The sequence below is a fragment of the Cervus canadensis genome, chromosome 12 (genome assembly GCF_019320065.1).
Source record: "Cervus canadensis isolate Bull #8, Minnesota chromosome 12, ASM1932006v1, whole genome shotgun sequence".
Taxonomy (NCBI): Eukaryota; Metazoa; Chordata; class Mammalia; order Artiodactyla; family Cervidae; genus Cervus; species Cervus canadensis.
The window spans coordinates 9,983,977-10,010,134 of NC_057397.1; the positions used below are offsets into that span (position 1 = coordinate 9,983,977).

Genomic DNA, 26,158 nt, shown 5'->3' on the forward strand with positions numbered 1-26,158 from the left:
GCCCCACCGTGTGGAGCTCCGCCCCCCGCCCCGCCACACCCACTAAGGCCCTGCCCACTGCATCTCGGGCCCCGCCCTCCAGTCAACAGCCCCGCCCCTCCAGAGGCCCCGCCCGCCTGGGTCCCAGCCAGCTTCTGCTGGGACGCGCCGCTCTCGGCCCAGGGACCAGCCTTAGCCCGGCTACCCGGACGCGGGGGTTTCCGTGGCGGCCTGAGGCCAGATCCGTCGGGGCCTCCCCGAACGCGCGCTGCCCTGCGCGCCCTGGCCCTGCCCAGCTCTGGATGTCGCTCGTACTTCCTGCACCGCATCCGCGCCACACTCCCTCAAGCACATCGGGAAACCTGGCATGGGCCCCAGGCTCCCGCCTTGGGGTGAAGCCAGCGAGGAGCAGGTCGAGGGGCAGCCCGCGCAGCCCGGGGTTGCACCACGAGGGTCCGAGGTCAGGCCATAGAGAAGCGTCCGTCCCTCCTCCCTTAAGGAACACATGAGAGGGTCTCTTAAGGTGACAGAAAAATGCGCAAGCGGTAGACTGTAGTTAGTGACCCCTCCTACTTTCCTGGGCTTCCCTGGTGGCTCAGAGGGTGAAGCGTCTGCCCTCAATGCGGGAGACCTGGTTTGATCCCTGGGTCGGGAAGATCATCTGGAGAAGGAAATGGCAACTCACTCCGGTACTGTGGAAAATCCCATGGAGAAGCCTGGTAGGCTACAGTCCACGGGGTCGCAGAAAATCGGACACAATGGAGCGACTTCACTTCACTTTCACTACTTTCCTACTATCTCCTTCCTCTCACCTGCTGGGTTCCCACTCACCCTTCACTTTCTCTTTCTGGGGGGAAAGGCTGTGGACACAGGTACCCACTTTCTCTCAACCCTGAGCTCCAGTGTCCCTAGTTTGGTCCAAAGGCCTTCAGCCCTGCTGGTCTCAGTCACCTACAACACCTCGCTCCCCCACCTTCTGCACAGACTTAACTCCACTGCTGTCATCCTAATAGGACCAGCAAAGCTCCCGCGTTCCACACTCCACTCACCCAAGGTGATCCTGAAAAAATATCACTCACTGCTCAGAACTCTGTGAAAATGGAGGGACCAGGAAGACTTGGCCCAGTGCCACCTGTGCCAACCAGACACTTCAATGTCTGAAGTTCCAGGATCAACCAAGACTTAGACCTAAACCCATGGGAAGCAGAGACAATGCTGGATATGGCTGGATGGACAATGCTTATTGTCCTTGTTTAATATCTTATATCTATAATAAGAAGAGAGAATTTTGTGGGAGAACTTTCAAAAAGCTGAAATCAAAGAAGAGAGCTTTGTTGATATACAAACAACTCCTTGTAAACTGTAAAAGCCATGGAGTGGAGTGGGGTACGTGCATGTTCAGTCATGTTCGACTCAGTGGCCCTAAAGACTGTCGCCTATGAGGCTTCTGTCCATGGAATTCTCCAGGGAAGAATACTGTAGGGGGGTGCCAGTTGCTCCTACAGGGAATCTTCCAACCCCAGAGCCTGAACCTGCAACTTCTGCATTGGTAGGTAGATTCTTTACCACTGAGCAACCAGGGAAGCAGTTGTAAAGGCCATCAGTTCAGTTCAGTTCAGTCGCTCAGTCGTGTCCAACTCTTTGAGACTGCATGGACCGCAGCATGGCAAGCCTCCCTGTCCATCACGAGCTACTAAAGTCTACTCATGTCCATTGAGTCGGTGATGCCATCAATCCATCTCATCTTCTGCTGTCCTCTTCTTCTCCTGCTTTCAATCTTTCCCAGCATCAGGGTCTTTTCAACCGAGTCAGCTCTTCACATCAGGTAGGCAAAGTATTAGAGCTTGAGCTTCAACATCAGGACTTCCAATGAACATTCAGGACTGATCTCCTTTAGGATATACTGGTTTGATCTCCTTGAAGTCCAAGGGACTCTCAAGAGTCTTCTCCAACACCACAGTTCAAAAGCATCAGTTCTTCAGTGCTCAGCTTTCTTTATAGTCCAACTCTCACATCCACACATGACTATTGGAAAACCATAGCCTTGACAAGATGGACCTATGTTGACAATGTCTCTGCTTTTTAATATGCTGTCTAGGTTGGTCGTAACTTTCCTTCCAAGGAGTAAGCATCTTTCAATTTCATGGCTGCAGTCACCATCCGCAGTGATTTTGGAGCCCTAAAAAATAAAGTCAGCCACCATTTCCACATCTATTGGCCATGAAGTGATGGGATTGTATGCCATGTTCTTAGTTTTTTGAATGCTGAGCTTTAAGCCAACTTTTTCACTCTCCTCTTTCACTTTCATCAAGAGCCTCTTTAGTTCTTCTTCACTTTCTGCCATAAGGGTGGTGTCATCTGCATATCTGAGGTTATTGATATTTCTCCCGGCAATCTTGATTTCAGCTTGAGCCTCATCCAGCCCAGCGTTTCTCATGATGTACTCTACATATAAACTAAATAAGCAGGGTGACAATATATACAGTCTTGACATACTCCTTTTCCTATTTGGAACCAGTCTATTGTTCCATGCCCAGTTGTAACTGTTGTTTCCTGACCTGCATAGTTTTCTCAAAGGGCAGGTCAGGTGATCTGGTATTCCCATCTCTTGAAGAATTTTCCACAGTTTATTGTGATCCACACAGTCAAAGGCTTTGGCATAGTCATTAAGCAGAAATAGATGTTTTTCTGGAACTCTCTTGCTTTTTCAGTGATCCAGCAGATGTTGGCAATTTGATCTCCGGTTCCTCTGCCTTTTCTAAAACCAGACTGAACACCTGGAAATCACGGTTCACGTGTTGCTGAAGACTGGCTTGGAGAATTTTGAGGATTGCTTTACTAACATGTGAGATGAGTGCAACTGTGCGGTAGTTTGAGCATTCTTTGGCATTAACTTTCTTTGGGATTGGAATGAAAACTGACCTTTTCCAGTCCTGTGGCCACTGCTGAGTTTTCCAAATTTGCTGGTATATTGAGTGCAGCACTTTCACAGCATAATCTTTCAGGATTTGAAATAGCTCAACTGGAATTCCATCACCTCCACTAGCTTTGTTCGCAGTGATGCTTCCTAAGGCCCACTTGACTTCACATTCCAGAATGTCTGGTTCTAGGTGAGGGATCACACCATCATGATTATCTCGGTCATGAAGATGTTTCTTGTACACTTGTGTGTATACTTACCACCTCTTCTTAATATATTCTGCTTCTGTTAGGTCCATACCCTTTCTGTCCTTTATTGAGCCCATCTTTGCATGAAATGTTCCCTTAGTAGCTCTAATTTTCTTGAAATCTCTAGTCTTTCCTGTTCTATTGTTTTCCTCTATTTTTTGCACTGATCACTGAGGAAGGAAGTGATAACTGATCACTGTAAAGGCCATACCACCAAACAAATCTGATGAGAACACACAGGGGGTCAGACTAACAGGGAGAGCAGCATCTAGGGACAGAATGAGCCCAGCCTCTGCAAAGCACAGCACTAGCATTGGAAAACCAGGGTAGGAGGGCAGCAAAATGAGAGCCACGAGCATTTACTAAAGAAATTGACAGAAAATGGTTTATAGTCAAACCAGAAACTAAATCAATATGAAGAAGTCCATTTAGATGAAATGGGATTGTAATGAATCATGCATAGCATCTACTGTAGTAAAAAGTGAAAGTGAACTCACTCAGTCGTGTCCAGCTCTTTGCGCAAGGACTATAGCTTGCCAGGCTTCTCCAACCATGGGATTTTCCAGACAAGAGTACCAGAGTGGGTTACCATTTCCTTCTCCAGGGGATATTCCCAATCCAGGGAATGAACCTGGGTCTCCTGCATTGCAAGCAGATGCTTTTAACATCTGAGCCACCAGGGAAGCCCTCTCTACTATGATGGGTACATGTAAAAAGAAGAGAACCCTTGACTCAAAATAAGAGAGATTCTAGAGATATCACAGGACAAATTTCAAAGAACTGTAAATTCAAAACTGAACAGAAAAAAAAAAGAACATTAAGATCATGACTTTAATGGAAATAGACAAAAATGAGCAATTACAATAAAAACGAGGGGAAAGACATGAAGGTAATTAACATGGAAGTAAAACCTACTTAACAGATATATCCAGACAACAATTTTTGAAAACATTCCTATGTATGCTTAACAGAAGAAAAAAATTTTATTTAACACGAATGAACGATCATTTTCAAGTGAGAGAAAGGAATAGGAACCCTGTTTCAGGATCCCGAGTAGCCCTCTTGAGCAGCTGCACGTAGGTGAGGTTCTCGTGCGTGTTGGGGTCGAAGAAGCCCTTGGTGTCGTCGCTGGGGTCCTCCAGCACGCGGTTCATCTCCTCGTCGAAGTAGCCGCGCTGGTAGGCCACGTCCACGGGCACGCGGTGGCTGTGCACGGGGTCGATGACGCCGCCCGTGGCGATCTGGGCCTCCAGCAGGCGGATGCCGTGCTCGCGCACGATGAGGTCCTTCTTCATGGCCTGGAAGAGGGAGATCTGCTGCCCGGTGTAGGGGTCGGTGTAGCCGGTGACCGCGCGCTCGGCCGACAGCAGCTTCTCCTGGAGCTCGCCGCCCACCACGCCCGCGGCCACCGCCTCCTCCACGGACAGCTTCTGGTTGCGCACGGGGTCGATGACGAAGCCCGTGGCCGCCTGCGCCTCCAGCAGCACCAGGGCCGTGCCCGGCCGCAGGACGCCCTTCCACATGGCCTGGTAGATGCTCATCTTCTCCTGGCGCCCGGGCTCGTCCTTGGCGGGGACCAGCACGCCCGCGATGCAGCTGGTGCCCTCCAGGTAGCGCTTCACCGAGTCCATCTCCGTCACCTCCTGCAGGGTCTTGGTGCCCTGGGCCAGGTCCCGCAGGGTCTCGGGGCCCAGGATCCCGGACGTGTGCAGCTCGGAGGCCGACACCTGGCGCCTCAGGCCCCGGAAGGACACCTTGCTCAGCCGCTCCTCCGTCTCCTCGATGAGCTGGGTGAGGACGGCGACCAGGGCGGGCAGGGCCAGGGCGCCGGCCGCGTGCTGGGCCAGCAGCTCGTCCCGGCGGGCCTGGCTCAGGTAGGAGGAGAAGAGGACCTCCCACACGGAGACGGGCCGGCCCTGGAACCGCCCGACGCGCACCTCCATGGTGGCGGCGCGCAGGGCCTGCTCCAGCAGGGCCCTGGCGGCGTCGGTGGCGGCGTCGGTGTCCCGGCCAGGGGACGGTCCCGCGGCGGCCCGCTGCCCGGAGGCTCCGCCCCCTTGGGAGAGGGCGGGCTCGGCCCCGTGGGCCGCCTCAGCCTCCTCGATGATGGTGGTCAGCCTGCGGGTCAGCGCGGGCAAGCCCAGCGTCCCCGACCCGAACTGGGCCAGCAGCTGCTCCCGCGTGGCGGCGCTCACGTAGCCGGAGTCCAGCACGTCCCACACGGGCACCGCGGGCCCCCGCAGGCGGCCCAGCCGGACCTCCATGGTGGCGGCACGCAGCGCCCCCCGAGGGTCCGGGGCGCCGGGGCGCGCGACCCCAGCCTCGGCCTCGGCCAGCAGCGAGGCGAGGGCGGCGCCCACCTCCCGCGCGGTCAGCGAGCCCGCCCGGTACCGGCGCAGCAGGTCCTGCCGCTGACTCTCGGACACCTCCCGGTAGAAGAGGAGCTCCCACACGGAGACGGGCTGGCCCCGCGGGAGGCCCGCGCCCAGCGTCACGCGGGACGTGTCGCGCAGGGCGGCGCGCAGCTCCTCGCCCAGCTGGTGGAGGGCGGAGCCCCGGCCGGCCAGCTGCAGCATGTAGAGCCCCGTGTCGGGGTCGCGCACGCAGCGCCGCAGCAGCTGCACGTAGGTGAGGTTCTCGTGCGTGTTGGGGTCGAAGAAGCCCTTGGTGTCGTCGCTGGGGTCCTCCAGCACGCGGTTCATCTCGCTCGTCGAAGTAGCAGCGCGCTGGTAGGCCACGTCCACGGGCACGCGGTGGCTGTGCACGGGGTCGATGACGCCGCCCGTGGCGATCTGGCCGCCTGGCCAGCAGGCGGATGCCGTGCTCGCGCACGATGAGGTCCTTCTTCATGGCCTGGAAGAGGGAGATCTGCTGCCCGGTGTAGGGGTCGGTGTAGCCGGTGACCGCGCGCTCGGCCGACAGCAGCTTCTCCTGGAGCTCGCCGCCCACCACGCCCGCGGCCACCGCCTCCTCCACGGACAGCTTCTGGTTGCGCACGGGGTCGATGACGAAGCCCGTGGCCGCCTGCGCCTCCAGCAGCACCAGGGCCGTGCCCGGCCGCAGGACGCCCTTCCACATGGCCTGGTAGATGCTCATCTTCTCCTGGCGCCCGGGCTCGTCCTTGGCGGGGACCAGCACGCCCGCGATGCAGCTGGTGCCCTCCAGGTAGCGCTTCACCGAGTCCATCTCCGTCACCTCCTGCAGGGTCTTGGTGCCCTGGGCCAGGTCCCGCAGGGTCTCGGGGCCCAGGATGGGCCTCGGAGGCCGACACCTGGCGCCTCAGGCCCCGGAAGGACACCTTGCTCAGCCGCTCCTCCGTCTCCTCGATGAGCTGGGTGAGGACGGCGACCAGGGCGGGCAGGGCCAGGGCGCCGGCCGCGTGCTGGGCCAGCAGCTCGTCCCGGCGGGCCTGGCTCAGGTAGGAGGAGAAGAGGACCTCCCACACGGAGACGGGCCGGCCCTGGAACCGCCCGACGCGCACCTCCATGGTGGCGGCGCAGGGCCTGCTCCAGCAGGGCCCTGGCGGCGTCGGTGGCGGCGTCGGTGTCCCGGCCAGGGGACGGTCCCGCGGCGGCCCGCTGCCCGGAGGCTCCGCCCCCTTGGGAGGGGCGGGCTCGGCCCCGTGGGCCGCCTCAGCCGATGACCTCCATGGTGGCGGCTGCTCCCGCGTGGCAGCGCTCAGCCGGAGTCCCACGTCCCACACGGGCAGGGGCCCCCGCAGGCGGCCCAGCCGGACCTCCATGGGGCGCACGCAGGCCCCCCGAGGGTCCGGGGCGCCGGGGCGCGCGACCCCAGCCTCGGCCTCGGCCAGCAGCGAGGCGAGGGCGGCGCCCACCTCCCGCGCGGTCAGCGAGCCCGCCCGGTACCGGCGCAGCAGGTCCTGCCGCTGACTCTCGGACACCTCCCGGTAGAAGAGGAGCTCCCACACGGAGACGGGCTGGCCCCGCGGGAGGCCCGCGCCCAGCGTCACGCGGGTGTCGCGCAGGGCGGCGCGCAGCTCCTCGCCCAGCTGGTGGAGGGCGGAGCCCCGGCCGGCCAGCTGCAGCATGTAGAGCCCCGTGTCGGGGTCGCGCACGCAGCGCCGCAGCAGCTGCACGTAGGTGAGGTTCTCGTGCGTGTTGGGGTCGAAGAAGCCCTTGGTGTCGTCGCTGGGGTCCTCCAGCACGCGGTTCATCTCCTCGTCGAAGTAGCCGCGCTGGTAGGCCACGTCCACGGGCACGCGGTGGCTGTGCACGGGGTCGATGACGCCGCCCGTGGCGATCTGGGCCTCCAGCAGGCGGATGCCGTGCTCGCGCACGATGAGGTCCTTCTTCATGGCCTGGAAGAGGGAGATCTGCTGCCCGGTGTAGGGGTCGGTGTAGCCGGTGACCGCGCGCTCGGCCGACAGCAGCTTCTCCTGGAGCTCGCCGCCCACCACGCCCGCGGCCACCGCCTCCTCCACGGACAGCTTCTGGTTGCGCACGGGGTCGATGACGAAGCCCGTGGCCGCCTGCGCCTCCAGCAGCACCAGGGCCGTGCCCGGCCGCAGGACGCCCTTCCACATGGCCTGGTAGATGCTCATCTTCTCCTGGCGCCCGGGCTCGTCCTTGGCGGGGACCAGCACGCCCGCGATGCAGCTGGTGCCCTCCAGGTAGCGCTTCACCGAGTCCATCTCCGTCACCTCCTGCAGGGTCTTGGTGCCCTGGGCCAGGTCCCGCAGGGTCTCGGGGCCCAGGATCCCGGACGTGTGCAGCTCGGAGGCCGACACCTGGCGCCTCAGGCCCCGGAAGGACACCTTGCTCAGCCGCTCCTCCGTCTCCTCGATGAGCTGGGTGAGGACGGCGACCAGGGCGGGCAGGGCCAGGGCGCCGGCCGCGTGCTGGGCCAGCAGCTCGTCCCGGCGGGCCTGGCTCAGGTAGGAGGAGAAGAGGACCTCCCACACGGAGACGGGCCGGCCCTGGAACCGCCCGACGCGCACCTCCATGGTGGCGGCGCGCAGGGCCTGCTCCAGCAGGGCCCTGGCGGCGTCGGTGGCGGCGTCGGTGTCCCGGCCAGGGGACGGTCCCGCGGCGGCCCGCTGCCCGGAGGCTCCGCCCCCTTGGGAGAGGGCGGGCTCGGCCCCGTGGGCCGCCTCAGCCTCCTCGATGATGGTGGTCAGCCTGCGGGTCAGCGCGGGCAAGCCCAGCGTCCCCGACCCGAACTGGGCCAGCAGCTGCTCCCGCGTGGCAGCGCTCACGTAGCCGGAGTCCAGCACGTCCCACACGGGCACCGCGGGCCCCCGCAGGCGGCCCAGCCGGACCTCCATGGTGGCGGCACGCAGCGCCCCCCGAGGGTCCGGGGCGCCGGGGCGCGCGACCCCAGCCTCGGCCTCGGCCAGCAGCGAGGCGAGGGCGGCGCCCACCTCCCGCGCGGTCAGCGAGCCCGCCCGGTACCGGCGCAGCAGGTCCTGCCGCTGACTCTCGGACACCTCCCGGTAGAAGAGGAGCTCCCACACGGAGACGGGCTGGCCCCGCGGGAGGCCCGCGCCCAGCGTCACGCGGGTGTCGCGCAGGGCGGCGCGCAGCTCCTCGCCCAGCTGGTGGAGGGCGGAGCCCCGGCCGGCCAGCTGCAGCATGTAGAGCCCCGTGTCGGGGTCGCGCACGCAGCGCCGCAGCAGCTGCACGTAGGTGAGGTTCTCGTGCGTGTTGGGGTCGAAGAAGCCCTTGGTGTCGTCGCTGGGGTCCTCCAGCACGCGGTTCATCTCCTCGTCGAAGTAGCCGCGCTGGTAGGCCACGTCCACGGGCACGCGGTGGCTGTGCACGGGGTCGATGACGCCGCCCGTGGCGATCTGGGCCTCCAGCAGGCGGATGCCGTGCTCGCGCACGATGAGGTCCTTCTTCATGGCCTGGAAGAGGGAGATCTGCTGCCCGGTGTAGGGGTCGGTGTAGCCGGTGACCGCGCGCTCGGCCGACAGCAGCTTCTCCTGGAGCTCGCCGCCCACCACGCCCGCGGCCACCGCCTCCTCCACGGACAGCTTCTGGTTGCGCACGGGGTCGATGACGAAGCCCGTGGCCGCCTGCGCCTCCAGCAGCACCAGGGCCGTGCCCGGCCGCAGGACGCCCTTCCACATGGCCTGGTAGATGCTCATCTTCTCCTGGCGCCCGGGCTCGTCCTTGGCGGGGACCAGCACGCCCGCGATGCAGCTGGTGCCCTCCAGGTAGCGCTTCACCGAGTCCATCTCCGTCACCTCCTGCAGGGTCTTGGTGCCCTGGGCCAGGTCCCGCAGGGTCTCGGGGCCCAGGATCCCGGACGTGTGCAGCTCGGAGGCCGACACCTGGCGCCTCAGGCCCCGGAAGGACACCTTGCTCAGCCGCTCCTCCGTCTCCTCGATGAGCTGGGTGAGGACGGCGACCAGGGCGGGCAGGGCCAGGGCGCCGGCCGCGTGCTGGGCCAGCAGCTCGTCCCGGCGGGCCTGGCTCAGGTAGGAGGAGAAGAGGACCTCCCACACGGAGACGGGCCGGCCCTGGAACCGCCCGACGCGCACCTCCATGGTGGCGGCGCGCAGGGCCTGCTCCAGCAGGGCCCTGGCGGCGTCGGTGGCGGCGTCGGTGTCCCGGCCAGGGGACGGTCCCGCGGCGGCCCGCTGCCCGGAGGCTCCGCCCCCTTGGGAGAGGGCGGGCTCGGCCCCGTGGGCCGCCTCAGCCTCCTCGATGATGGTGGTCAGCCTGCGGGTCAGCGCGGGCAAGCCCAGCGTCCCCGACCCGAACTGGGCCAGCAGCTGCTCCCGCGTGGCGGCGCTCACGTAGCCGGAGTCCAGCACGTCCCACACGGGCACCGCGGGCCCCCGCAGGCGGCCCAGCCGGACCTCCATGGTGGCGGCACGCAGCGCCCCCCGAGGGTCCGGGGCGCCGGGGCGCGCGACCCCAGCCTCGGCCTCGGCCAGCAGCGAGGCGAGGGCGGCGCCCACCTCCCGCGCGGTCAGCGAGCCCGCCCGGTACCGGCGCAGCAGGTCCTGCCGCTGACTCTCGGACACCTCCCGGTAGAAGAGGAGCTCCCACACGGAGACGGGCTGGCCCCGCGGGAGGCCCGCGCCCAGCGTCACGCGGGTGTCGCGCAGGGCGGCGCGCAGCTCCTCGCCCAGCTGGTGGAGGGCGGAGCCCCGGCCGGCCAGCTGCAGCATGTAGAGCCCCGTGTCGGGGTCGCGCACGCAGCGCCGCAGCAGCTGCACGTAGGTGAGGTTCTCGTGCGTGTTGGGGTCGAAGAAGCCCTTGGTGTCGTCGCTGGGGTCCTCCAGCACGCGGTTCATCTCCTCGTCGAAGTAGCCGCGCTGGTAGGCCACGTCCACGGGCACGCGGTGGCTGTGCACGGGGTCGATGACGCCGCCCGTGGCGATCTGGGCCTCCAGCAGGCGGATGCCGTGCTCGCGCACGATGAGGTCCTTCTTCATGGCCTGGAAGAGGGAGATCTGCTGCCCGGTGTAGGGGTCGGTGTAGCCGGTGACCGCGCGCTCGGCCGACAGCAGCTTCTCCTGGAGCTCGCCGCCCACCACGCCCGCGGCCACCGCCTCCTCCACGGACAGCTTCTGGTTGCGCACGGGGTCGATGACGAAGCCCGTGGCCGCCTGCGCCTCCAGCAGCACCAGGGCCGTGCCCGGCCGCAGGACGCCCTTCCACATGGCCTGGTAGATGCTCATCTTCTCCTGGCGCCCGGGCTCGTCCTTGGCGGGGACCAGCACGCCCGCGATGCAGCTGGTGCCCTCCAGGTAGCGCTTCACCGAGTCCATCTCCGTCACCTCCTGCAGGGTCTTGGTGCCCTGGGCCAGGTCCCGCAGGGTCTCGGGGCCCAGGATCCCGGACGTGTGCAGCTCGGAGGCCGACACCTGGCGCCTCAGGCCCCGGAAGGACACCTTGCTCAGCCGCTCCTCCGTCTCCTCGATGAGCTGGGTGAGGACGGCGACCAGGGCGGGCAGGGCCAGGGCGCCGGCCGCGTGCTGGGCCAGCAGCTCGTCCCGGCGGGCCTGGCTCAGGTAGGAGGAGAAGAGGACCTCCCACACGGAGACGGGCCGGCCCTGGAACCGCCCGACGCGCACCTCCATGGTGGCGGCGCGCAGGGCCTGCTCCAGCAGGGCCCTGGCGGCGTCGGTGGCGGCGTCGGTGTCCCGGCCAGGGGACGGTCCCGCGGCGGCCCGCTGCCCGGAGGCTCCGCCCCCTTGGGAGAGGGCGGGCTCGGCCCCGTGGGCCGCCTCAGCCTCCTCGATGATGGTGGTCAGCCTGCGGGTCAGCGCGGGCAAGCCCAGCGTCCCCGACCCGAACTGGGCCAGCAGCTGCTCCCGCGTGGCAGCGCTCACGTAGCCGGAGTCCAGCACGTCCCACACGGGCACCGCGGGCCCCCGCAGGCGGCCCAGCCGGACCTCCATGGTGGCGGCACGCAGCGCCCCCCGAGGGTCCGGGGCGCCGGGGCGCGCGACCCCAGCCTCGGCCTCGGCCAGCAGCGAGGCGAGGGCGGCGCCCACCTCCCGCGCGGTCAGCGAGCCCGCCCGGTACCGGCGCAGCAGGTCCTGCCGCTGACTCTCGGACACCTCCCGGTAGAAGAGGAGCTCCCACACGGAGACGGGCTGGCCCCGCGGGAGGCCCGCGCCCAGCGTCACGCGGGTGTCGCGCAGGGCGGCGCGCAGCTCCTCGCCCAGCTGGTGGAGGGCGGAGCCCCGGCCGGCCAGCTGCAGCATGTAGAGCCCCGTGTCGGGGTCGCGCACGCAGCGCCGCAGCAGCTGCACGTAGGTGAGGTTCTCGTGCGTGTTGGGGTCGAAGAAGCCCTTGGTGTCGTCGCTGGGGTCCTCCAGCACGCGGTTCATCTCCTCGTCGAAGTAGCCGCGCTGGTAGGCCACGTCCACGGGCACGCGGTGGCTGTGCACGGGGTCGATGACGCCGCCCGTGGCGATCTGGGCCTCCAGCAGGCGGATGCCGTGCTCGCGCACGATGAGGTCCTTCTTCATGGCCTGGAAGAGGGAGATCTGCTGCCCGGTGTAGGGGTCGGTGTAGCCGGTGACCGCGCGCTCGGCCGACAGCAGCTTCTCCTGGAGCTCGCCGCCCACCACGCCCGCGGCCACCGCCTCCTCCACGGACAGCTTCTGGTTGCGCACGGGGTCGATGACGAAGCCCGTGGCCGCCTGCGCCTCCAGCAGCACCAGGGCCGTGCCCGGCCGCAGGACGCCCTTCCACATGGCCTGGTAGATGCTCATCTTCTCCTGGCGCCCGGGCTCGTCCTTGGCGGGGACCAGCACGCCCACGATGCACCCGGTGCCCTCTAGGTATCGCCTCACCACCTCGTTCTTTGTGACAGCATCCACAGAGGCCTGCCCGGACTCCAAGGCCTGCAGCGTCTCCCTGCTTATGATGGATGAAGTCAGCAGCTCAGAAGCTGTGATCTGTTTCCTGATACCTCTGAACCATAGCTGCTTATTGTTCTTTTCTTTCTCACTGATTATCTCAAAGATCACTTTTACCACCTTTTCTAATGCATGTGCTGTGTCCCTCTTGTATTTTTGTACTAACTCTAGTTTTTTGTCCTCTGTCACGTATTCAGAATTCAGCAGTTCCCAGACTGATGGCCTGTGGCCTTTAAACCGCCCCACTATCACTTCTACCCGCTCAGCCTCAAGCGCTCGTCTAGTGGTCTCATCGATGAACTGGGATTCCTCTTCATCCTTGAGTACTGGGAACAGAGCCCAGCCGGTGTTCTCATCTCGGCGGCTCCTCTCCTGCAGTTCCTGGTAAGTCACCTTCTCCTGAGTGTTGGGATCCACAAACCGTTTATTCATACACTTCTGCTCTGCCACCAGTGGGTACGTGTCCTGGTCCAGACAGCCGCGTTTGTAGGCAGCGTCCAGTGGAAGCCGGTGGTGGTGCTGCGGGTCCATGATGCCCCCCGTGGCCACCTGCACCTCAAGCAGTCTGAGCGCCAACTCCCGTTTCACCAGCTTCCTCTGCATTGCCTGGAACAAGGACATGGTGTGTCCTGTGTCTGGGTCTGTGTATCCCCTGGCGGCCTTCTCAGCATTTAGGAGTCTCTCCTGCAGTTCCTCACCCACCAGGCCAGCGGCCACAGCATCATCCACGGAGAGCCTCTGGTGGCTGTGGGGGTCCAGCAGGAATCCCGTGGCCGCCTGAGCCTCCAGCAGGTGGGCTGCAAATCCCGCGGGGATAAGCCCTTTCCTGCTGGCCTCATAGAAGCTCAGCACCTCATGGGTGGAGGGCATGATCAGCCCTGCGATGCAGCCGCTGCCTTCCAGGTAGACCTTCACGTGCGGCAGGCAGCAGAGGTCCTTTCCCCCCGCTCCCTCATTGTGTAGCGCATCCAGTGTCTTCTTATCAATGATTCCTGAGTTAAACAGCTCTGCAGCCGTCACCTCTCCTCCAATGGCTGCCAGCCTGATGCCCTTGTTTTGCTGTTCTGTTTCTTCGACCGTTGTGGTGATGACCTTCAGCAGCTGCTCTAAGCTGACATTCCCAGCTTTGTACCCCTGGACAAGCTCTTTCTTCCTTTCCTCCGTGAAGTACGGTGAGGACAGCAGGTCCCAGAAGGAGACCACCTGCTGGGCAAACATGCCCACGAGCATTTCAGTAGTTTTTGACTGCAGGGCTTGCCTTGTGGCTTCATCAATGTACACATAGATTTCTCCTTTCTTTACGACTTGCAGCATGTAGAGCCCTGTCTCAGGGTCCTCCACACAGCGCTCCAGCAGCTGCATGTATGTGAGGTTCTCGTGCGTGTTGGGGTCAAAGAAGCCCTTGGTGTCGTCGCTGGGGTCCTCCAGCACGCGGTTCATCTCCTCGTCGAAGTAGCCGCGCTGGTAGGCCACGTCCACGGGCACGCGGTGGCTGTGCACGGGGTCGATGATGCCGCCCGTGGCGATCTGGGCCTCCAGCAGGCGGATGCCGTGCTCGCGCACGATGAGGTCCTTCTTCATGGCCTGGAAGAGGGAGATCTGCTCCCCAGTGTAGGGGTCGGTGTAGCCGGTGACAGCGCGCTCGGCCGACAGCAGCTTCTGGTAGGTTTCCCTGCCAAACATCCCGGCCGCGAACGCCTCCTGCACAGTCAGCTTGCAGTTCTCCACAGGGTCAATGAGGAAGCCAGTGGCCGCCTGTGCCTCCAGCAGCACCAGGGCCGTGCCTGGTCGCAGGACGTTTCTTCTCAGAGCCTCTGAGATGCTCATCTTCTCCTTGGTGTCCTGGATGAGGACCCCGGCAATGAAGCTACCCCCTTCCAAGTACCGCCGCACGTGGTCCATCTCTGCCACCTCCTGCACGGTCCTCTTCCCTTGACTCAGCTCATCTAGCGTCTTCTTGTCGATCAGCTGGGACCTGAACAGGTCGTTGGCTGACAGCTGCTTCCGGAGACCCCTGAAGGTGGCCTGTGAGGGCTGTCTCTCTGAGGCCTCAACTAAGGTGGTGACTGCAGTGACCACCTGCCGCAGGGCCGTGGCCCTCCCAGACTGGCAGAGTGCTGCCAGCTCCCGCCGCTTGTGGAGCCCTACATACTCTGAATGCAGCAGGTCCCAGAGTGAGATGCTGAGCCCTCTGAACCTCCCTGCCCCAACTGGCACCTTCATGGCCCTCAGGGCCACTGCTGTGTGGTCATCCACCTCTAGCACCATGTCCTGGGGGAGTGGCAGCAGCCACAAGCCAGTGTCGGCATCCAGGACACAGCGCTCCTTGAGCTGTCCGTAGGTCACCTTGTCCCGTGTGCCTGGGTCGAAGAAGAACTTGCTGTCCTCATTCGTTGAGGTCAGCGTACTGCTTGTCTGCTCATCCAGGAGGCCGAGCCTGAAGGCTGCCACCTGGGGCAGGTGCACCCCATAGACGGGGTCCACCACACCCCCTGTGGCCAGCTGCGCCTGCAGGAGTGGGAGGCCCTCGCTCCGAGGCACGAGCCCTTTCTCCACCGCCTGCCACAGTGAGAGGGAGCCTCCCGAGCAGGGGTCCATGTACCCTGCCACTGCCCTCTCAACCTGCTGGAGCTGCTCACTCAGTGCCCCGGCCACCAGGCCAGCCTTGACCGCCTCCTCCACCGACAGTCTCTGGTTGGTCAAAGGATCCACAAGAGAGCCAGACACCACCTGGGCCTCCAGTAGTCTCTGCCCCAGGCCAGCGGGCAGAAGGCCATCCCTCACAGCCTGGGCAATGCTCACCTTGGCCCCTGAGGGCTGCAGCAGCACCCCGGCCACACAGCCCGTGCCCCAGAGGCAGGCCCGCACCGTCGGCTGCTCAGCGACCTCGGCAGGCGACTGCATGCCCTGTGCCAGCGCCTCCAGGGTCTCCCGGGTGATGACGCCAGCATCCAGCAGCCAGACGGCGGGCACCCCGCCGCGGGGGCCGGGCAGTGTGACATGGGCCCTCGCCAAGAGCTCTGCCTCCTGCACCTGCCTCTGCACGGCCGCCTGCAGCTGCTGTGTCGTGATCCTCCCCTCCCTGAAGTCCTCCAGGAAGCCCCTCCGCTGCTCCTTAGTGAAGTGGCAGGACTCCAGCAGCTCCCAGAGGGACGTGCCGTCTTCAGCCCCCTGCATGGCCTTCAGGGTCTTCTGCACCTGCTCATCCGTGGGGACCGTAGGGGCACTTTCCGGCAGGGGCAAAAAGTGAAGGCCAGAGGCCTCATCCCTTACACACTGCTCCAGAAGCTGGGCATAGCTAGTGTGTCCCCTGCCGTCAGGCGTGGGGAAGGTCTTGGAGTCGGACAAGGCCAACACCACCTCCTGGTCAATGTAGCCACGCTGCAAGGCCACGAGCATGGGGAGGTGGTGGTGGCTGGTGGGGTCAATGACCCCGCCCGTGGCCACCTGGGCCTCCAGGAGGCGGATGGCCTGCTCCGCAGGGACAAGGCCCTTCTTCATGGCCTGGAACAGGGACAGCAGCTTTCCAGAGAAGGGGTCCGGGAAGCCCGTGACAGCGCACTCAGCCCAGGTCAGCCTGCTGTAGAGCTCTGGCCCCACGAGCCCCCGGCGCACAGCCTCATCCAAGGACGTGGTCTCCAGGCTGTGGGGGTCGGTCATGGCCCCCGTGGCTGCCTGGGCCTCCAGCAGAGCCAGGGCCACTCCTGGCCCCAGCAGCTTCTGCTTCATGGCCTGGTAGAGGCTGAGCCGCCGGGTAGAGGGCTGCAGGAGCACGCCACCCACGGCGCCTGAGCCGCACAGGAACTTGCAGACGCTCTCTGTGCAGAGCAGGGCCTCAGGGCTGAGCGTCCCCGCTAGCACGCGGCCCAGGACCTCCTGGTCGACGACACCAGCCTCCCGGAGCTGGCAGGCGGTCACCCGGCCCCGCAGTGTGGGGAGGGCGACGTCTGCCTGGCTCTCCACCTCCCTCTCCAGCAGCTTCGAGACCTCCTCCAGGGACACCTGGTGCTGTCGGAAGCTCTGCAGCAGCCACCGCCGGCGTGCCTCGCTGATGTACTCCGAGTTGACCAACTCCCAAGCGGACACCCTCCGTCCCTGGAACCGCCCGTGCTGCACCGACAGCAGCAGGCTCCGGAAGGCCTGCCGGGTGGCCTCATCTGCCAGCAGGGTCCGTGCGCTTTTAAGTGGCAACAGGTAGAGCCCCTTGTCGGGGTCATGCACACAGCGCTCCAGCAGCTGCATGTACGTGAGGTTCTCGTGCGTGTTGGGGTCGAAGAAGCCCTTGGTGTCGTCGCTGGGGTCCTCCAGCACGCGATTCATCTCCTCGTCGAAGTAGCCGCGCTGGTAGGCCACGTCCACGGGCACGCGGTGGCTGTGCACGGGGTCGATGACGCCGCCCGTGGCGATCTGGGCCTCCAGCAGGCGGATGCCATGCTCACGCACGATGAGGTCCTTCTTCATGGCCTGGAAGAGGGAGATCTGCTGCCCGGTGTAAGGGTCAGTGTAGCCGGTGACAGCGCGCTCGGCCGACAGCAGCTTGGCAAACATCTCAGGCCCGATGACGCCAGCCCTCAGCGCCTCCTCCACGGAGTATCTCCTATTCTCTTTGGGATCAATGATGAAGCCAGTGGCTGCCTGTGCCTCCAGGAGGATGAGTGCCGTGCCCGGCCTGAGAAGCCCCTTCCTGTAAGCCTCGTGGATGCTGAGGGGCTCCTGGGACCCAGGTAGCAGCAAGCCAGCGATGCAGCCAGTGCCTTGCAAGTACCTTTGCACTGAGTCCAGGCTGGCCACGTCCTGGGCCGTGGTCTGGCCATGTTCCAGCTGCTCATAAACATCCTGGCTGATGATCTCCGCTCTCAGCAGCTCTCCCGGAGTCACAGGGACCCTGAGCCCAGCAAAGGTGGTTCTGGCAGTGGCTGCAGCCTGCTCATGGGTGGCCCTCAGCGCAGCCGCCAGCTCCTCCACTGAGAGGGCCCCGTGCTTGTGCTGCTGGATCAGCGTCACCCTCTGCTCCACAGGGACCACCTCGGAGAAGAGCAGCTCCCAGAGCGACGTGGGCCGGCCCTGGAACCTGCCTACAGAGACGGTGGCCGTGGCAGCACTCAAGACCTGCCGGGTGCTGTGCTCGATGAACGGGGGCCCCTGGGGCTCCTCCCCAGGGCTCCCCGCTGAGATGGGCAGGAATGCCAGCCCCGTCTCCAGGTCAGTGACGCAGCGGGCCAGCAGCTGCCCGTAGCTGAGGCTCTCGTGCGTGCTGGGGTCCAAGAAGCCAGCAGCCCTCGAGAGGTGCTGCTGAGTCTCTTCATCCAGGCAGCCGAGGCGCAGGGCAGCCTCCATGGGCAGCCGGAGCCGGCGGGCAGGACACACTAGCCCGCCCGTGGCCAGCTGGGCGTCCAGGAGCCTGAGCGCCAGAGGCTGGTCCACCAACTCCTTCTTCATGGCCTGGAAAAGGGGAACGCGGGTGCCACTGAAGGGGTCGTGGTAGCCCGTCACTGCCTTCTCTGCCACCTGGAGCTGCCTGTGGAGCTCAGGGGTGACTAGGCCTGCCCGAACCGCCTCATCCACCCGCAGCTGCCGGCCAGTGGCTGGGTCCACCAGCATGCAGGTGGCAGCCTGAGCCTCCAGGAGCAGAAGCACAGCACCTGTGGGAAGCAGGTGCTCTGCCGCGGCCTGGAAGAAGCTCTTCTTGTGCCCTGCGGGCAGCAGGACAACACCAGCCACACCACCAGTGCCCTGCAGGTAACGCCGCACCTCAGCGCGGGCACCCACATCTGGCACCGCCAGCCGGCCCTCCCGCAGGCCTTGGGCTGTCTCCTTGTCCAAGATCCCCACCTCCAGCAGCTCAGCCAAGCTCACAGCCCCACCCAGGGTATGGAACGTGACCTTGAGGGGCAGTAGGGCCAGCCCTGTGCTGGGCGCCTGCACACACCTGCCCAGCAACTCCCGGTAGAGCAGCTGCTCCAGTGTGTTGGGGTCCAGGAAGCCCAGGGCGCTCGAGCCGGGCCCCAGCTCTGACAGCCCATGCCACGTCTCCTGGTCCAGGAGGCCCTGCTGGCAGGCCAGCTCGGGGGCCACACGCACCCCCCGGATGGGGTCCACCAGGCCCCCAGTGGCCAGCTGGGCCTCCAGCCAGTTCCACCCCAGCGCCCTGTCTACCACCTCCTTCCTAATGGCCTGGAAGAGGGCCAGCTTCTCGCCCCCATAGGGATCAGGGTACCCAGTGGCCGCACGCTCGGCAGCCAGCAGCTTCTCCTTGAGCTCCAAGCCCACCAGGCCCTGCTGCAGGGCCTCAGACACGGGGAGCAGCTGGCCCTGCGTGGGGTCCACCAGGCCCCCTGTGGCTGCCTGAGCCTCCAGCAGAGCCAGCCCAAGCCCGGAGGGCAGGAGACCCTGCTTCATGGCAGCATAGAGACCCTGGGCCCGGCCCGAGGCCTCCACCCACACCCCGGCGATGCTCCTGGCCTGGGGCACAGATGGGGTGCCAGCTCCCAGCACGGCCTTCACGGTCTTGGAGACAGCAGCTGGCCCGGTGCCACCGATGACTAGAAGGTCATGAGGAGGAGAGGCGTGGCCGTTCATCTTGCAGAACTCAGCGAGGACCACTTCTGTTCCCTGCGGGGTGGAAAGCTTCTGTTAGAGGCCCTGCAACAGCCCAGGCAGGTGGGAGGTCCACCCCACACCCTGAACCCACCTCTAGAGCCACCAGCCCTCCTGAGGAAGGAAGGGCAGCCTCCAACTTTAGCCCCTCCTCTCACCCTTGGGTCCCAGGTGGGGCCACGGGAGCACTGGGACCCCAGCACAGCCTGTGGGTGTCGCGGGGTCTGCCTTGTCCTACAGGCCATCTTCTGGCAACACCCTCGTCCCACTCCTCTGGGGGTCCCGGTGCAGGGGCTTGGCCTCCCGGCCCCCTTGGCCTCCAGACTCCTCCCGTCTCCTTCAGGGCCCATCCCTGCCCCACCACCCCTTGAGCAGACTCCACCACCGGTGCTCTTCCCCGCTCCCTGCCCAGCGACCCCTCCACAGCCTCCCCACCTTGACCCCCTGCTGCTCAGGCCTCTGCTCCCTCCTGGCTCCCCACTGGGCTTCCCAGCCAGATCCCCATCCTCTGACCTGCCCGGGTATCCCGCCTCAGCCTGCCGGTGTCCCCTGGCCCATGGCCACTCTGTGCCCACGCCTGGCCTCGGCAGCCCAGGAGGACCCAGAGCTCACGCTGGGGTGCTGGTGCCACGGGTGGGGCCAGGCTCGGGTCTCCCGGCCATGCTGGTCCCTGGTTGCTGCTCAGTGCCCTGCACCTCCATGGCCGTCCCCCTCAGCCGACAGCTGTGGCCCCAGTCCCCTGAGTGGCGGTGACAAGTGCCGACCCTTCTGCCCCACCACAACCATACACCTCCCTCCTCCACCGCTTGGCCGGTCACCTCTCCCCAGCAGGCACGTCTAAGACCTAACCAAGACCTAACCCCCAGCACCTGCAACTGTGACCTTATTTAGAAACAGGATCTTTGCAGATGTGATGACGTTATAGGTTAGGGCGCAGTCACACTGGTGCAGGGAGGCCTTATCCCAACATGACAGTGTCCTCACAGGAGACAAATGTGGGGAGGATGCCCCGTGAGGGAGGCAGATGGGCCACGCAGCTTCAGGCCCCAGAAACAGCAAATGCTGACGTGCGGATCCCAGACCCTGGCACCCTGACTGTGGGAGAGTAATTCTGTGCTTCGAAGCCGCCCAGATGCCCGGGGGCCAGTCCACACCCACGTTCCAAAGAACCACACCCTCAGTCCTGGGCCCGGTTACACCCATCCTCACCTCCTGACCAACTGCCCAGAGCCCCTCACACCCTGGCCCACTCTGCAGGTGAGCTCGCTCAGGTGACCTCAGCTCCAGCCACCACACTGGACAGATGCATTTCAGATTCAACCTACCTGACCTCTGGGTCACTGGGTGTGGGGCCCCTCCTCTCTGGTGACATTTCCCCATTCACCCTGACCACAGCCAAAGCCCAGACCCTCCAGCACCTCCTGAACACTGTGCCTAGTGGGCTCACAAGGAGCCTCAAGCTCTGCGGTGCCCCAGAGCCACTGCCTGGGAGCAGCTCCCCCACCCCAGCCCTGCAGAGCTTGCACCCTAAGCTCTGCTCAGCCCCTCACGCCCCACAGCTGGGCCCACCCCGGGGCAAAAGCCTGTTCCCTCCTTCCCCATCTAGATGTGGGGCCCAGCGCCCAGTGGCACAGCAGCTGGTCTGCTGCCCTGAGTCTGAGTTCGTGCCGGGACTGGGCAGACATGGAGGCCTGGCCTGGATCTTTGCTCCCTCGGCCGCTGCCACTGGCCAGTGTCCAAGAAGCACTGCCGTGGTCCAGCTCTCCCAAGGTGAGCAGGCCACGGAGGGCGGGTGCTCGGGGCGTAGTATCAGGCCCTTGAGAAGATGGGACAAAGGCATCCGGTAAGGGGAGAGGAGGGTGGTTAAGATCCAGGCTTTGGGAAAGGTTACTAAAGGCTTTGAGTGACTGGGAGAGGCTCGGGTCTCCACAGGCAGGGCCGGCTGAGGGGGCTCCATGGTGAGGGGCTCTGAAGGCTCCGAGCTGCCCCAGCTCACAGCCGGGGTGCCACACAGGTCCAGGAACCAGAGATGTGCAAGAAGGGTGACCCTCCCAGCCGGGGAGCAGACCTCGCCACAGGAGGAGGGACTGTAAGGCGGGGTTGGGCCCCAGTGCTGCAGGGGGCTCCTCCCGGCCCATCTGGCAGCAAAGCCGCAGCCAGAGAGAGGAGACTCGGACAAGGGTGAGGGCGGGCGAGGGGAGTAGGACTGGGTCACCGAGAGGAGACCGTGGGCCCCATGCCCCTGGCCCGACTCACAGTGGCAGCAGGGGCCGGGACCGGTCCTCCGTCTCCTACACGGCTCCCCAGGACGAGGAGTACGGCGCCTGGGCAGTGGGGTTCAGGACCTGCTGTGACTGTGGTGCCCTCATCTCCTGCCAGCACCGTTGGCCAGCCTGTCCCCTGTCCCCAGCCTCCTCGCCTTCCACCCCAGGAGCCCCCCAAGGCCGATCCCTGAGCCTGTCACTCGCTGCCAGGAGCCCTGCTGCCCGCCCGCCCAGGGTCCAGCCCGCTCCCCCATACCATGTGCCTCGCTCTGGGGCTGGCTTCAGACAGTGTGGGCTAGCCAGAGGGGCCCGGGAAACAGGGCTACAGGCAGCCAGAGCCGCGCCTGTCAGCTGCCGTCCGGCAGGGACCAGGGTGGGAGGGAAGGGGGCACCTCACCACTGGCAAACAGGGGAGGGTTTCTGGGCCACAGGGTCAGGGGCCACCGGTGGGCCCTGTGGGCGGTGCTGTCGGGGAGCGCCAGTGGCCAGAAAGGAGGCCCAGAGGAGCAAGAGGACCTCAGAGCACAGAGGTGGCTCTGAGAGGGAGAGGGCTGTGGCCTGCTGGCCATGGGGCCAGTCAGGGGCGGCCGGTGACTGCAGCTGGACCGAGGCCTGCTTGGCCATCAGTGACCTTGGGGCTGGTTTGAGCCCCCGGATCCCATATCAGGCAGGACGTGAGAGTGGCCTGGGAGTGGGGGCCTGGAATCTGAAGTGGGGACCTCGTGGAAGCAGCTGGACAGAGGGGTCCGGAGCTCAAGAGAGACAGATTTGGGTGCATGAGGGGTGTCCGGGGCCTCAGGAGTGGGGGCCCTGGGCAGACCAGTCTCAGGTGTCCTGGGAAGTGGCGGCAGAAGGCGTAGGTGTTCTTGCAGCTGGGCGAGGGGCCGACAGAGTCCCAGCACTGGAGCGGGAATCTGAGAGAAGGACCCCTTCTGGGGCTTCCTGGGTGCAGGCCCCCTTCAGGGGACCCCAGGGGACAAGAAGTAGGAGGACAATTCTTGAGGAGGGTGGGGCAGCGCCCTCCCCCCAGGGCAGCACACCAGTCTGGGCTGGGGTCACAGACGGGCTCGCTGGCTGTCCTCCTGAACCTGGTAAGGTTTAGTTGCTCAGTCACATCTAACTCTTTTGGGACCCCATGGACTGTAGCCCACCAGGCTCCTCTGTCCATGGGATTCTACAGGCAAGAATACTGGAGTGGGTTGCCACTTCCTTTTCCAGGACCTGATAAGAAGAGAACCAAATGGCCAGGTGCCCTGGGCTGGCACAGGGAGGCAGTGACCTTGGCCTTTGGCCCGCACCAGGCAGCAGATCCCGCCCACCTGCACTGGGTGCAGGGAGCAGACATGAGGGGCCAGACAGAAGCCTGGCTGGGAGGCGGGAGGCTGCCGCACAGCCCCTCCCGCCCCCGCCTCCAGAGGGCCTGGGGCTGGCGCCACGCAGGGGTCCCTGTGGCCACCCTCCCCAACGGCAGGGAGCTCCCTCCGAGGGTAAGTGCTGGCTTCCCTGACCCAGCACGGGGCCAGAAGCCCGTCCACCCTGTCGGTTTGCCAACCCGACCGCCGAGCGCCCTGGGCCCTTGGACTAGCTCCAGCGGCAAACGCCCCCCGCCCTGCAAGGCAGGGGCCGGGCAGGAGGAACCGGACCTGCAGGGCCCCACCCAGGCGCGCACCCGTCCGCCCGGAAACCGCGGGGCAGGCGAGACCCCTGCCCGGCGGGCCACGTCTCCCACGCCCAGGCGGGGAACCTCAGCGTTCCCACCTGCGCAGGGGCGGGGAGCTGGGGGCCGACGGGCGGGACGCCGCCCCTCGCCCACCCTGGGTAGTTGGGAGGGAGCCGGGCCTCAGCGCCCTGCTCTCACGGACCCTGAACTCCCGGCTACCCCCAGGTGCGTCGCGCCTCCACCCCAGCCCCTGCTGGCCGGGGCGAGACCCCCCCAGGCTTGTGAATGCGGCCCCACCTGACCAGACGGCGCCGCAGCGCTCCAATCGCAGTCCCTCAGCTCGCCGCGGTGCCCGCGCCGGGCGCCTCCAGCTTTAAACCCGCGCAGGCCCCGCCCCCGGCGGCCCCGCCCTGGTTTGGGGGTGGCGGGGGGCACGCGGGGCTGCCCTCCGGCGGGGGCGCCCTTAGGGCGTGACGCGGGCCTGGAGTCCCACGCGGGGCTGGCCGACGCCCCAGGGGCGCCGCCGTCCGCCCCGGCCTGAGGGCGCCCTCGGTGGGGAGGGGGCGACTGCCGCGGAGCCCCTTTCGACCCCTCCCCTGGAGTCACGGAGAAGGAACGCGGCGGCCGCAGCGAGCAGGGTGCGCCGCCCAGACGGCCTTTGAATGGCGTTTGCAAGGGAAATGCGGCCCCGCCGGCCGTGCGGGCGGTTTCGCTTCACAAATGTGACTTCGTTGCCCGCGGCGGGCCAAGCGGCCAGCGCCCTACGGTCCGCGTCCTCCTGCGCGCCAGGTCCTGCGCCCCGCCCTGGGGCCCGCCTCCTGCGCCGCTGCGGAGAACCCCGGCGGCACCAGGGGGTCTGCCTCGGTGACTGAGTGGCCTCCCCGCCTCGACCAAGGAAGAGATGAGGTCTGTGTGGCCAGCGGGTTTCCAGTCTTTTCGGAAGGATGGCCAGGCCTTGCCCCGTGGGTCCAGCCCCCAGCCTGGGCTCGGAGCAGGTGCCCCCTGTCCCAGCACCTACCTCTGGGGCAGGGGCTCCGCGAGGTGCCAAGGATGGAGGCCCAGAACCTGGTGGGCATAACTCCCAGGACAGGAACCAGTCATGGAGCTTGCAGCCGGTTCTCCCCTTTGCTACCCAGAGGTCCCCGATGGATGGAGTGGAGCAAAGCCCCGTGGCCTGTCCTCCTCTGTCCCCAGTCCCATCCCCAAAGACGTGTCAGGCCAGCTGCCTTCACATCCGGGCCTGCTCACTGGACTCCAGGACCCTGTCCACGATGTCCTCTGGAAAGTGAGCCCAGGCTGGCCTGTGGCCAGACCTTCCTGGGGCCCACCATCGCAGGCCACTTTGCTGCCAGGCCAGGAAGCCCAGGAGTGGGCCAGCTCCTCGCTGTGGGCAGGAGGGGAGGCTGCCCGGCTTGGGTCTCCTCCTGTGCCCCAGGGGCAGAGCGTGGGGGAAGCTGCATGTGGTCACCCTGCCCAGCCTCGTCCGCCGGTCCTTGTTCCTCTGGGTCCTCTCCCCATGGGGGCCCCCAGCTCACATCTTCCCGGGACCCTCCTTTGGGCAGGCCCAGGTCCCTGTCCTGCTCCCCAGGCCTTCGGGCTGCCTCTGATCAGGGCCCCTCAGAGCCAGTGCCTTCCATGGAGCTGTGGTCAAGGTTTTAAGCCCCATACCCCCCAGACCTAGGCTTGCCAACACAGCAGGGAGCAGCCTCAGGGAACTGAGGTGGGGTGGGGTGGGAGTGTCAGGAGGCCAAGGAGGTGGCTCCGGGCCCAATCCCGTCCCGTCCCCGGCACCTGGAGTCTCTTGAGAGGTGTGCCCAGCCCCACAGCCTCCACCCCTGCCCAGAGCAGCTGTAGGTCAGAGGGCATGGATCATGGAAGGGGTCTGAGGACACCCAAGGGTCCCCACACTGCGCTGACCCCAGTCTACTCTGGAAGGTCACTGTGAGGGCCACAGTGCTGGCCTCGGATCCCCTCTGGCGCCTCCCTGAAGTGTGCGGCTCCCATGGGGAGCCTTGTTGTCAGAGAAGTCATATGACCTGCCGGCCTCTGAGATGCCCACTGGCCCGTCCTCCTGGTACCTGCCACATCCGGGCCCCCCTCCTGTGCCGGACGCTGGCCCCTCATCAGCAAGGGGTCATGACACAGGCTGGGCCAGCTGGCAGCACTGTGCCCGGTGCTCAGCACGGGGAAGGAAAGGCCAGCAAGGGTCACCCCTATTATGGGTCGCATTGTGTCCCCCTAAATTCATATATTGAAGTCCTAATCCTGAGACCCCCCATACTTGGAAATACCGACACTGCAGATGAGGTTAGTTAGATGAGGTGTGCTGGAGTCCGATGGGCCCTGACTAGGGCACACAGATTAGGAACACAGATTAGGACACACATACGCTCACACACACACGTATTACAAACACACATAACGCACACGCATGCACACACACTCAGAGGTGATGTGAACACACAAGACAAGACACTCTGGGAATGGAGCAGAGCCTGGAGCGGACTCGCACTCACAGCCTTGAGGCTCTGCCCTGGTCCTGGCCTCCAGAGCTGGGAAATTCTCTGTTTAAGCCGCCGGCCAGTGAAGCTGGGTCCTGGCTGCCGGTGAAAACAGAGACTGTCTGCAATCTGAGAACTCAGCCAGGTAGAGCAAGTGAAGAAAGGGCTCTGGGATTCCAGGGCAGGAGGAAAACCTTGAAGCTACCTCAGGCAAGCCCTAGCTTCTCCCCTCTTCAGTATCTGGTGGGGGAGGAAGGCAGAGCCAGGGCGGAACCCACTCCAGATGCCCGGGCTGGGCTGTGAGGTTGCGTTAGCATAGGAGAGACACCCAACCAACACATGAGAGCTAGATGTCTTAACGCTACTGCCAAGTCCCTCGGTTGTGTTCAATTCTTTGTGATCCCATGGACTCCAGCCTGCCAGGCTCCTCTGTCCATGGGATTCTCCAGGCAAGAATACTGCAGTGAGTAGCCATGCCCTCCTCCAGGAGATCTTCCCGACCCAGGGATTGAACCCACATCTCTTGCCTCTTATGTCTCGTGTATTGGCAGGTGGGTTGTTTTTTTTTAACCACTAGCCACCCCCCTCCCCAGGGAAGCCCAGATGTCTTTATATTTTGCTCCACATGTGTTTTTTCTCTGTAATA

At 64.6% G+C, this 26,158-nt stretch overlaps 1 protein-coding gene across 1 annotated transcript; it reads right to left on the reverse strand.

The window, feature by feature from the left end:
• Positions 1-3,963: 3,963 nt before the first annotated feature.
• EPPK1 (epiplakin 1) lies at positions 3,964-23,400 on the reverse strand. The gene is given in 4 exon segments (XM_043484487.1): positions 3,964-5,945; positions 5,947-6,397; positions 6,399-19,101; positions 23,309-23,400. Coding segments are annotated over 3 exon segments (14,910 nt in total). The 5' UTR covers positions 19,070-19,101; positions 23,309-23,400; the 3' UTR covers positions 3,964-4,157.
• Positions 23,401-26,158: the final 2,758 nt, after the last annotated feature.